The sequence below is a fragment of the Hemiscyllium ocellatum genome, chromosome 1 (genome assembly GCF_020745735.1).
Source record: "Hemiscyllium ocellatum isolate sHemOce1 chromosome 1, sHemOce1.pat.X.cur, whole genome shotgun sequence".
In the NCBI taxonomy this organism is placed as follows: domain Eukaryota; kingdom Metazoa; phylum Chordata; class Chondrichthyes; order Orectolobiformes; family Hemiscylliidae; genus Hemiscyllium; species Hemiscyllium ocellatum.
In genome coordinates this window covers 158,569,261-158,582,649 of record NC_083401.1, presented here as the reverse complement: position 1 = coordinate 158,582,649, position 13,389 = coordinate 158,569,261, and the positions used below count along the sequence as shown (strand labels likewise).

The 13,389-nt window shown below is 41.3% G+C and overlaps 1 protein-coding gene across 4 annotated transcripts in view; it reads right to left on the bottom strand.

Annotated features, from left to right (window-relative positions):
* abce1 (ATP-binding cassette, sub-family E (OABP), member 1) overlaps window positions 1–13,389 on the bottom strand; it is a 65,015-nt gene that overhangs the window by 1,025 nt on the left and 50,601 nt on the right. For all 4 annotated transcript variants that reach the window (XM_060827057.1, XM_060827048.1, XM_060827041.1 and 1 more), the window contains 4 exons: window positions 13,090–13,200; window positions 4,895–5,037; window positions 3,949–4,071; window positions 53–164 (listed from right to left, as the gene is read on the bottom strand). In XM_060827057.1, the coding sequence (XP_060683040.1) occupies window positions 53–164; window positions 3,949–4,071; window positions 4,895–5,037; window positions 13,090–13,200 (489 nt within the window). The remainder of the gene's footprint in view (window positions 1–52; window positions 165–3,948; window positions 4,072–4,894; window positions 5,038–13,089; window positions 13,201–13,389) is intronic.

The following is a 13,389-nucleotide window of genomic DNA, read 5'->3' as shown; positions in this document are numbered from 1 at the left end:
GAGTACATATTGGTTTTATTCATCACTAATGTGCATAGAAGCTCTTGCTTACCTTAATAGAATTCATCTTATTAATCCTTGGTCTATAATTGTTTGGGTCTCTTCGGAATGTGATTTCCAGCTGAGACAAGAATTTATTCATTCCAGCAAGCAGTGTCTGTGGACTTGTTTAAAGCAAACAGTGCAGTAAATTACAGGTGTGTTCTAATAGAAGCCTTGTGCATTGCTTGACAAATATGAATAATTTTCATTAGGCTTAATTTGAGACCAAGAGTGAGAGCAACTTTCTAAATACATCAACATACAAATGAAAATACACAATTGATGTTTCTGCCTCAAGATCACTTACATACTATTTCACCCCTTTGTTACATCTTTGTAAAGTCTACAACACTTCTGAAAGCTTACTTTCACTCATTTGCACTTGCCCATCTCTCAGAGCATACTTAACCTGTACAAAACAGAGGAGAAACAACACCTATTGCTCATGGTACTTTAAGAGATTGCATTAATTAACTGTGTTATAGCTATAGCACATGGAGATGAAAACTAATAAATTGCTATATCTATTTTCTATAAGGTTAACCTGATAAAAAGCACAAGGTAGGAATAACAGAAGGTCATTTCAGACCATGTAGGATTCACAGCCAAATGTTAAACATGTCAACTTTATCCAGCAATAACATTAACAGGATTAGGCGAAATATCCAGTGTTCAAGAGAAAAGAATTCCAGAGAGACTCATATCCCAAGGACTATCCTATTTTACTAGGGCAAACACATTGTTGTAGAAATATTAACTTTCTGGATGTAAGTTCGATCGCTGAGTAGGAAGGTTCATTTTCAGACATTTTGTCACCATACTGGGTAATATCATCAGTGAGACTCCAGAGAAGCGCTAGTGTAAGTGACCTGCTTTCTGTTTGTGTTTAGGTTTCCTTGGTTGGTGGTGCAATGACAGAGTCTTTCCCTCTGAGCTAGGAGGCCTGGGTTCACATTTCCCTTGCTCCAGAGGTACATAATAACATCTCTAAACAGGCTGATTATAAAATATCTACCCTGAGGAACTCCTTCCGAATTAGACTCACTCTGCGATTTACATGTCAGGTATCCCATGCACTGTTGCGAAAGAACCACTACAAATGTGAAATGGCCGGATTTTGGCTTAATTTCATCTAAATGGCTGCAAGTTTCCATTAGTGGTTCTAGATCTCACTAGCAACTTGTCCCTGGGAAATGTGGGAGTATGCTGCTGGGTTACTGGTCCCCAGACCATTTTTCCTACTTCTGGAGCCTGTCAGCCAGCCATCAATCCTGTCTATTCCATGTTGCAAGATTATGGCTGAACTTTGACCTAACTGTACATGCCTAACTTTATCCTTTATTGCTGAACCTTTTAACAAAGTTCTCAGATCTAGAGTCATAGAGATGCACAGCATGGAAACAGATCCTTGGGTCCAACCCATCCATGCCAACCAGATATCCCAACTCAATCTCATCCCACCTGCCAGCACCCGGCCCATAACCCTCCAAACCCTTCTTATTCATACCCATCCAAATGCCTTTTAAATGTTGCAATTGTAGCAGCCTCCACCACTTCCTCTGGCAGCTCATTCCAGAATTGCAAAGGCGGCCATTTGGTCAGTTACCTGTGCTGGATCTTAGAAAGAGCTAAATATTAGTTCGACTCCCTGCTCCTTCCTGTCTACTTTGATTGTCCAGCATCTGCAGTCCAGAGTCAGAAACGTAGTGCTGAAAAAGCAAGCAGGTTGGACAGCATCCAAGGAGCACGCAAGTCAATGTTTTGGGCGTAATGTTTCTGCCTAAAACATAGATTCTCATGCTCTTCAGATGCAGCCTGACCGCGCTTTTCCAGTGTCACATTGAGTTAATGTCTGCATCCAGTTCCCATTTTAAAGTGATACTGAATCTGCTACCATGCACTCTTCCAGGTAGCAAATTCCATACAGTGTCAAGTAAAGCTTTTATACCTGGAGGTTTAAATAGATTCTGTATAACCTTCAATGTGGTTTTTAATGACCACTCATTTTTTTTTTATTAACAAACTTGTGACAATCGGTTTATTCGTTGTACCGAAGTAGACTCTACTTGCATTTACCACCTCTGTAGCCTTCTTGTTTTTCTCCCTTTCAAAACAGCATGAGTAACTCCTTAAGGGCGGCACGGTGGCACAGTGGTTAGCACTGCTGCCTCACAGCACCAGGGAACCTGGGTTCGATTCCCGCCTCAGGCGACTGACCGTGTGGAGTTTGCACGTTCTCCCCGTGTCTGCGTGGGTTTCCTCCGGGTGCTCCGGTTTCCTCCCACAGTCCAAAAAAAAAGATGTGCGGGTCAGGTGAATTGGCCATGCTAAATTGCCCGTAGTGTTAGGTAAGGGGTATATGTAGGGGTATGGGTGGGTTGTCGCTTTGGCGGGTCGGTGTGGACTTGTTGGGCCGAAGGGCCTGTTTCCACACTGTAAGTAATCTAATCTTCACATCAATGTTACCACTAGGAAAATGATCATTTATCAACAGGTTGCTAATTACATCTTTTGAATAAGTAAATTTAATGCTGCCTGCTGGCACATTTGCAAAACTGTCTCATGAGCACAGTCAAAGCATTTGCCATTTACCTGACAGATTGCTTTTTCTAGTTTATCTTGGATAAGTAAAGTGGTTATCAATCTTTGTTTTTGTACTCAACTATTTCATAGCTGCTATCAGAGAGTTGATCACATCTTCCAATACTTTAAATCCCCTTTTACTTCTCAACTCTATCCAAAGCATCGTCATTGCCTGCTTATTTCATTCTATCTTCTTTTGCTACTGAAGTAATTGTGTTGTTATATCATGTAGATAGAATGACAAGTGGATGCAGTTGTTGGGCCAAAATGACATTCTACCTTTCACTCATAAGTGCCAGCATGATTCCAGATATGAAAGCCGTATGTCCCAAAGATTGGTGGATCATTGTATAACCTTTCAGCTATATACAAGGTATTGACTGGACCCAATTAGCCTGCAATTGTAAAACTTAATGTGTCCAACACAACAGATTCAGAATTATTGAACAAATGTCCAACTGCAGTGTATGCCAGGAATTACACTGACAACAAATTTCAGATCAATTAGGCTCAAAGTATACTAATCCATTTCCTGATCAAATCAGGGTCAATCTGCCTAGCATGAAATTTAAATAAAAGCCAGACAGACAATTTACTATCAATCACCACTAACGTCTGTATTCTCCATGACAATGGACCACTCTCCCCTCTTGCAGTATAAATGCTGGTTCTCCTCGTTACTGGTATTCTTGTGAATTGTCCTGATGACGGCATGACACAGCTTCAACAAAGTTTTTCTTCCGTGATACTTAAGATCTATGCTACTGAAAGACAAGTTGCTGATCGTCCTTCAACTATCACAAAGATAGTAAGTATATATTATCTGTTAAATTCTGCTCTGTCAAATCTGATCCATTCTCGATTCTCTACATTCTACCCTACTGAACGTGTTAATAGTTTTTGCATTCTGCACCTCTTGACAAAATGTATGTTCAAGGCCTGGTACAAACTCACCTGATTCTTGTTTCCCCACCTAATCTGTTGAGTGTGTATCTCCCAACACATACTTCAGTTCAGCAATGAAGCCAGAAAGATTCAAGAGAGGGATAGATAGTGGAGAAATGTTCTCACAGGATAGCCCCTCAATTTCACTATACCGCAGTCCAGGCATTCCAGCTGCTCTAATAAATCTTCGTGTATGTTATTTACAACTACTTTAAAGTCAGTTACAAAAGTTCTTTTTCACACTAAAAACTTGCAGTAAGCATTAAAATAATCACCTAAAAATTTTAGATACTTAGTGTCTCAAGTTTACACGAACCACTTGTGAAATTTATCTGAATTAACCAAAAATGGATATACCCTCCAAAAACAAAAACTTACGGATTAGCTATAGTACTCCGAGATGGTATTCCATCAAATACAATCACACGGTCAGCCAAATAGGTAGCCATTATAAAGTCATGTTCCACAACAAAGGCAGTCTTCTTTGCATGGAGAATGAAGCTAGAAGTTTTAAAAAAAAGTTATCACTTACAATTCTGTAATTTATGATGGATTTCAAAATAATAAATCCATTCATTATAGCCAAATAAAACATCAAGTATGTTAGATTTAACTAAATGCTAAAAAAAGTTGATTTTGTCATTAGTAAAGTGCGATAGTTAACAGGACGATACAGCACTTTCACAGGTTTATGAAATACATAAACATTTACAACGAGCGTCAATTATATTAGAACATCGGTTGGATTTTAGCAAGTGCACTTTTGGAAAGCGAGTTGTAGAATCGCACAATAGTACATAGAGGCTTTTTGACATGGGTTATGCAAGCTTACACAGTGCCATTTATAATACAGCAAGATCACACTACAGCAAATTAATGCATGAATTAGAAAAAGCTTGTATTGCTCTTTGATACAGCTATCCAATTAATACCATTCCATTACATTTTTGTCATAGTCCTGTAAATAGTTTCCCTTTAAACATTTATCCATTGCCCTTTTGGAAGTTATTCAGTCTGCCTCCCTCATAAGTCATAAAAGGTTTTGATTTCTCATTGTCTGCATCATAAGTCTGAATCTTTCTTTGCTGACATATGTTCACAGAACCATTTTGATCAGGACACTAGGAGAACTTCCAAATCTTTTGCCAATAGCAGCAGATAGGCAAGACCTTGGTTTAATGCCTTATCACAATGACAGGACCAATTAGTGTCGGCCTACAATGTACACTGAACTCTGACAGGCTGTAAAGTATAAATCAATTGTGTCCAGGTGACCTTAAAATGATGAGTAAATAACTACTTTGGATTCACCCAAAGTACTTACCGTTTAATTACCCTTCCAGCCATTAAACGCTGTTCAGAATCCAGGTATGCTGATGGTTCATCAATCAGGTAGACATCTGCTGGTTTACCGAGACACAGAGCCAGTGCCACACGTTGCAATTCACCTCCAGATAGGTTCTGGACCTGTTGAGATAAACATTTGACAACAATGACACTGAAAACAATACTGAAGGAAAATAAATTAACTGAGTATAACAAAGCATTAGATCTAACCTTGCAAGTTTCCATGCACAGCTTTAACAGTTTAGCAACATTAATACCTTTGGGTGCTGCTGAAATCCCTCAATAACAGCAGAGGGGCTTGTTCCACATCATGGTAAACCAGATTGGAGTTCGATACACTATCCTCAATAGCATTAACATTTGAGCTTTTACTTAAGATATACAGCATAGAAACAGACTCTTTGGTCCAACTCGCCCATGCTGACCAGACATCCCAATCCAAACCAGACCCATCTGCCAGCACCTGGCTCATATCCCTCCAAAACCTTCCTATTTATATACCCATTCAAATGCCTTTTAAATGTTGCAATTGTACCACCCTCCACCACTTCCTCTGGCAGCTCATTCCATACACGTATCACCCTCTTGTGTGAAAAAGTTGTCCCTTAGGTCTCTATTATATGTTGTGGTTCTGTTCGCCGAGCTGGAAGTTTTTGCTGCAAACGTTTCGTTCCCTGGCTAGGGAACATCATCAGTGCTATTGGAGCCTCCTGTGAAGCGCTGCTGTGATGTTTCTTCCGGTATTTATAGTGGTTTGTTCTTGCCGCTTCCGGGTGTCAGTTTCAGCTGTAGTAGTTTGTATGTGGGGTCCAGGTCGATGTGTCTGTTGATGGATGTTCTTGCTGCTTCCGGGTGTCAGAATCAGCTGACATGTGTCTGTTAATGAAGTTTGTGGATGAATGCCATGCCTCTAGAAATTCCCTGGCCGTTCTCTGTCTGGCTTGTCCTATGATGGTAGTGTTTTCCCAGTCAAATTCATGTTCCTGGTTGTCTGAGTGTATGGCTACTAGGGATAGCTGGTCGTGTCGTTTTGTGGCTAGCTGATGTTCATGGATGCGATTGTTAGCTGTCTTCCTGTTTGTCCTATATAGTGTTTTGTGCAGTCCTTGCATGGTATTTTGTAAACTACGTTCGTTTGGCTCGTGCTGGCTATTGGGTCCTTTGTTCTAGTGAGTTGTCTTGAGTGTGGAAGTTGGCTTGTGTGCTGTTATGAGTCCTAAGGGTCGCAGTAGTCTGGCTGTCAGTTCTGAGACGCTCCTGACGTATGGTAGTGTGGCTAGTCCTTTTGGTTGTGGCATGTCCTCGTTCCGTGGTCTATCTCTTAGGCATCTGGTGATAAAGTTGCGTGGGTATCCGTTTTTGACGAATACCTTGTATAGGTGTTCCTCTTCCTCTTTTCACAGTTCTGGTGTACTGCAGTGTGTTGTGGCTCTTTTGAATAGTGTCCTGATGCAGCTTCGTTTGTGTGTGTTGGGGTGGTTACTTTCATAGTTTAGGACTTGGTCTGTGTGTGTTGGTTTCCTGTGTACCCTTGTGGTGAATTCTCCGTTGGGTGTTCTCTCTACTAACACGTCTAGGAATGGGAGTTGGCTATCCTTTTCCTCTTCTCTCGTGAATCGTATTCCTGTGAGTGTGGCGTTGATGATTCGGTGTGTTTTTTCTATTTCTGTGTTTTTGATGATTACAAAGGTGTCATCGACGTATCTGATCCAGAGTTTGGGTTGGATTTGTGGTAGGGCTGTATGTTCTAACCTTTGCATAACTGCCTCTGCTATGAGTCCCGAGATTGGTGATCCCATCGGTGTTCCGTTGATTTGTTCGTATATCTGATTGTTGAATGTAAAATGTGTGGTGAGGCACAGGTCTAGTAGTTTAAGTATGCCGTCCTTGTTGATAGGTTCGGCCTCCTGTGTTCTGTTATGTATGTCCAGTAGGTTGGCTATTGTTTCTCTGGCTAGGGTTTTGTCAATCGATGTGAACAGTGCCGTTACGTCGAATGATACCATGGTTTCTTTTTTGTCTATGTGGGTATTCCTGATGATGTCCAAGAATTCCTGTGTTGATTGTATGGAGTGTTTGGATCCGCTGACTAGGTGTTTCAGTTTTTGTTGTAGTTCTTTGGCCAGTTTGTATGCTGGTGTCCCTGGTAGTGATACTATGGGTCTGAGTGGGATGTCTGGTTTGGACATACATAACAGAACACAGGAGGCCGAACCTATCAACTGACAGCCAGCCTACTGCGACCCTTAGGACTCATAACAGCACACAAGCCAACTTCCACACTCAGACAACAACTCACTAGAACAAAGGACCCAATAGCCAGCACGAGCCAAACGAACGTAGTTTACAAAATACCATGCAAGGACTGCACAAAACACTATATAGGACAAACAGGAAGACAGCTAACAATCCGCATCCATGAACATCAGCTAGCCACAAAACGACACGACCAGCTATCCCTAGTAGCCATACACTCAGACAACCAGGAACATGAATTTGACTGGGAAAACACTACCATCATAGGACAAGCCAGACAGAGAACAGCCAGGGAATTTCTAGAGGCATGGCATTCATCCACAAACTCCATTAACAGATACATGGACCTGGACCCCATATACAAACCACTACAGCTGAAACTGACACCCGGAAGCGGCAAGAACAAACCACTATAAATACCGGAAGAAACATCACAGCAGCGCTTCACAGGAGGCTCCAATAGCACTGATGATGTTCCCTAGCCAGGGAACGAAACGTTTGCAGCAAAAACTTCCAGCTCGGCGAACAGAACCACAACAACGGACACCCGAGCTACAAATCTTCAACCAGACTTTAAATCTCTATTATATCTTTTCCCTTTCAACCTAAACCTATGCCTTCCAGTTCGGACTCCCTGACCTCAGGGAAAAAGGCTTTGTCTATTTACCCAATCCATGCCCCTCCATTTTGTAAACCTCTATATAAGGTCACCCCTCAGCCTCCCCGCTTCAAGGAAAACAGCCCCAGCCTGTTCAGCCTCTCCCCATAGCTCAAATCCTCCAACCCTGGAAACATCCTTGTGAATCTTTTCTGAACCCTTTCAAGTTTAATAACATTCTTATGATAGGAAGGAGACCAGAATTGCATGCAATATTCTAACAGTGGCCTAACCAATGTCCTGTACAGCCACATCATGACCACCCAACTCCTGTACTCAATACTCTGACCAATGTTTCAGTAGTCTAGATTAGAGTGGTGCTGGAAAAGCACAGCAGGCCAGGCAGCATCCACGTAGCAGGAAAATCGACATTTCAGGCAAAAGCCCTTCATCAGGAATAGAGGCAGGGTGTCTAAAGAGAATGGGAAGATAAATGAGAGGGGGGTGGGGGTGGGGAGAAAGTAATATAGAGTAAAATGGGTGAATAGGGGTGGGGATGAAGGTGATGGGTCAGAGAGTAGGGTGGAGTGGACAGGTGGAAAGGAAGATAGGCATCTACCTGCGAATCCACTTTCAAGGAGCTATGACCCTGCACTCCAAGGTCTCTTTGTTCAGCAACACTCCCTAGGACCTTACCAATAAGTGCATAAGTCCTGCTAAGATTTGCTTTCCTAAAATGCAGTACCTTGCATTTATCTGAATTAAACTCCACCAGCCACTTCTCAGCTCATTGGCCAATCTGATCAAGATCCTGTTGTAATCTGAGGTACCCCTCTTTGCTGTCCACTACACCTCCAATTTGGTGTCATCTGCAAACTTTCAAACTATACCTCTTATGCCTGCATCCAAATAATTTCTATAAAAGCCAAAAAGCAAAGGACCCAGCACCAATCCTTGTGGCACTCCACTGGTCACAGGCCTCCGATGGCTCTACCATTCATCTACTGAGATTTATCTAAAATCATACCTTCGGCCCTCCTAGTCAGTCAGTTTCACAGCAGCACCTGAACAACTCTAACACTTGCTCATTTGTTATTATTACCTGAACTGTAACCCAAGTGGTGCATTAGGCATCATATACAATGTTGGAATTAACACTTTCAAATATTGTAACCATGTAGAATCAGACAGATACCCATTTTATTCAAATATGTCCAAATTTCAAACCTTCAATGATTTTTAAAAAAACTATATTGAAAAGAATAGAAGCAGAAAGTTACATATAGACAAAGATTACTTTAACTTAAACTCCCAAGTCCAGAGAAGCTTATACAGCTGTCTGAATTATTTAAAATGCTTGGTAATGAAATGGACACTACCTTTGGCCTTTCACAAACAAATAAACAAACCAAATCATCTCCAATCTTCTCACTAATCACTTTCCATCCACATCTCTCCTCAAAGTTCAGGTTTCAGCAGCGATGTATCTTTGGTGTGCTTGGTTCCAGTACGTTTTGGCTATTATTGTCAAAGTAATTACGTCCCTAAATTTGAATTGCTTCATCATTGGTAGCTAGCATCCTCTGCAAACTCTAGAAATCCCCCATAAATCTGTGTCCCCCTTAAGACATTTCAAAACTTAATTTTTCAACTAAGGTTTTGGTCATCTTTCCAAATATCTCAGCTCAGTGCCACATTTTAAAAATGTGCTTCCCAAAGGCATTATAAAGATGTTTCATGATATCCAAAGTGCTACAGAATTCCTGTTGGGGGAAAAACAAAAATTGGACAGTTTCTGGTTCAGTGCACTGTTTGACCTCATTCTTAATTTCCAACCAACAACCTCACCAATACAAAGACCACTTACACTTAAAACAAGATCCTATTCTTACTGTCATTCTAATATTCCAGTTTTAATTGCTTTACTGATTGATGGCACTGCCCTTCATGTCAACACAAACAGCTCTTAACACTTGCCCACTCATCCTTATAACTTGGCTTACTGTCCAAGTAATGCAGAGGCATTGGACGTGTACAAATGAAATTTTAATCTCTGTAACATGGCCCATTTTGACCTCACACCACTCCACCCATCAGTAAAGCCTTCTGCGATGCTTTAATATTCATATATTCATCTTGACTTTAGCAGCATCAGTTGCTAACAATCTTGTTACGGAAACAGACACATTTGTCAAGTATCCACTTATACAATAACAAGGCCCAGAGCATAACTTGACCAGGATATTCAGGTCTTCAACATATTGGGCCAAATAATTAATGAGATGTCACCAAATATGACTTAAGTTGCTTTATGTTGGAGCAAGGTGAACACAGAGGTATAAGCACTATTACTGGGATTAGTTAAATTCTTCCAATACAATTTGCATTTTGTGTAATACCAATAAAGAAGTCGCCATGCTAGTTCTTTGACTTATTTGACTTAAATCATGCTCATGGGTTTAAGAATTTTCCAATATATCTGGAAGCTCAACTTTCCTTGTAACAAACCTTACCTGCCAAGTCCAGTTTCAATGGTCCCCTGTTGGTGTGCCCCGTTTTCTGCCTTTTTTTAAAAAAAAAGTTATCAAGCACAGAAACAGACCTTAAAATATGTTGCTGGAAAAGCGCAGGTCAGGCAGCATCCAAGGAACAGGAGAAACTGACCTGCTGCGCTTTTCCAGCAACACATTTTCAGCTCTGATCACCAGCATCTGCAGTCCTCACTTTCTCCCAGAAACACACCTTAACAGCCCAACTCATCCATGCCTTAACTGAGCTTATCCCATTTGCCTGCATTTGGCCCATATCCCTCTACACCTCTCCAAATAAATATCTTTTAAATGTTGTAATTATACCCATTTCTACCACTTCCTCTGGCAACTTATTCCATACACACAACCATCCTTTGCATGAAAATGTTGCCCCTCAGGTCCCTTTTAAATCTTTCCCTTCTCACCTTAAGCCTATGCTCTCTAGTTTGGACGCCCATACCCTGGGGAAGATGACCTTGGCTGTTCATCTTATCTATGCCTCATGATTTTATAAACCTCTATAAGGTCACCCCTCAGCTTCCTACATTATAGGGAGGAGTGTCCTGGCCTAGCCAGCCTCTCCTTATAACTCAAACCCTCCACAGTCTTAGTAACATGCTAGTAAACTTTGAGTTTAGTAACATCCTTGCTACCAGGTTTTTTTGCAGTACTCCAAATGTAGCCTCACCGATGCCTTGTACAGCTGTAACATGGCATCCCAATTCCTGTACTCAATGCACCGATCAATGAAGGCCAAGCATACCAAATACCTTTCTCACCACCTTGCCCACCCGTGATGCTACTTTCAAGGAACTATGTACCCATACCCTCAGATCTCCCTGTTTGACAACACCCACCCAGGCCCTATCATTAACTGTGTAGGTCTTGCCTTGGTTTAAAATGCAACACCTTGTATTTCTCTAAATTAAACTTCACCTGCCACTCGTCAGACCTTTGGCCCAGTTGATCAAGATCCCATTGTACTCTTAGATAACCTTTTTGCCATTAATTTTGGTGGTAGAAAGTCTTTACTTTTGGAGTCTACTTGTAAAGCCCAGGATTTGCATGCCTTTTTTAAAAACTACCGTATGAACCTGCTTTGACACTTCCAATGATGAAATCACACATACCCCTCAGTGTCACTATTTCAGTATTCCCTTCAGGATTGTATCCAGTATTTTTGTACTGTTTTTTCTGATTCTTCCTATCAAATGAATCACTTCACATAACATATTTCATCTGCCATATGTAACTTTTTACTCACCAACTCTTCTTGAAGTCTTATACCGCCCTCCTCAGTTTAGGAGAGTTCCAAATTGCACCTCAATTGTAAATTCTGACGTTGTGTCCTGCACACCCAAACACTGGTCATTAACAGATTAAGAAAACTAATGGTCCTCATAACAACCCGTGGAAAGCCTACTATACACACACTATCCTTCAAAAATAACATTCACCAATTACTATTTTGTCATTCAGCTGACTTCATATTCATGCTGTCACTTGCCTTTTTGTTCCACGGACTTCAACTCTGCTGACAAAGTTGTTGTTGGGGGTATTTTAACCAATTGCAAGTTCACGTATACCATATGGCCTGAAATTTGTTACCTGTTTAACACAGCTTGCCCTTAACAAACCTGTGCTGTCTTTAATTCATTCACATTTGAGCAAGTGACTGTTAGTTTTGGCCTAGACAGAGGTTAAACTATCCAGCATGTAATTCCCACACTATCTTTATACACTTTTGTTTAAACAAAAAGTGTAATGTTTGCATTCTCCAGTTCTCTGGCATTTAAGAGAATAGAAACATTATGGCCAGACTCTTTGCAATTCCCACCTTTACTTCTTCGGATGCACGTGATCCAGTCTAGATTCCACACTCTAGAATTCTCTCCTGTACTTTATTCTGCATCTACTGCACTCCACATTTCTTCAAGAGCCAACTTAATGTTATTCTATTCACAATGCTTGTCATCACCCTTCTAAGCTTTTCCTTTTAACATTTTTTACTTCATGTCTCAAGGGTGGTGGACAAGTTTCTATATGAAAGCTGGTTGATAAATGGAAAATCCAACAATGAACTGCTTCTTTGCAGTAGTTACTGCAGTTGAGAACGTGTCCTTGTGTATATTTTCAGCTGGGTCTTCTGGTTCATAACGAAGAACAGAGATTCTGGCTAACTAAATGATGTGTATGCTCATTTTAGTTCCAACACTTTAACTCTCCCTCCCACTCCACCGAGGACATGCAGGTCCTTGGACTCCTCCACCGGCAGAACATAACAACACGACGGCTGGAGGAGGAGCGCCTCATCTTCCGCCTGGGAACCCTCCAACCACAAGGAATGAACTCAGATTTCTCCAGTTTCCTCATTTCCCCTCCCCCCACCTTGTCTCAGTCGGTTCCCTCAACTCAGCACCGCCCTCCTAACCTGCAATCTTCTTCCTGACCTCTCCGCCCCCACCCCACTCCGGACCTCCTTCCACCTATCACATCTCCATCGCCCCTCCCCCAAGTCCCTCCTCCCTACCTTTTATCTTAGCCTGCTTGGCACACTCTCCTCATTCCTGATGAAGGGCTTATGCCCGAAACGTCGAATTTCCTATTCCTTGGATGCTGCCTAACCTGCTGTGCTTTAACCAGCAACACATTTTCAGCATTTTAGTTCTCAGCCAGCAGTGATTATGAGTATGATAAAGATCTTCCTTACTTAAATATACGTTTATACATTAATCGAAAAGGAGCTACAGAAGACAACTGGAAAACAAATAAAATCTAAACCAATACCTCTTGATCAATGATGCTTTCAATTTGCAACGGTTTCATCACATCAGTCACAAACTGTGGATGGGTGTAGGCATCTCTGATCTTTTCATGAAGCAGCTGACGAACAGTCCCCTGAAAGAGTAAACCAGAGATACTGTTTCTAAAAACCACAACCTTTTCTTATAGAAGTTGCATCTCTAAAAGCTACTGCAACACAAGACTAAAATTCTACGACTAAAAGTAAAAGTCATGGCACTTTTCTTGCCATTTGAAAAATAAGGACAATTTTTTCCAAACCTTCAGTAAACTCTGATACTTCTG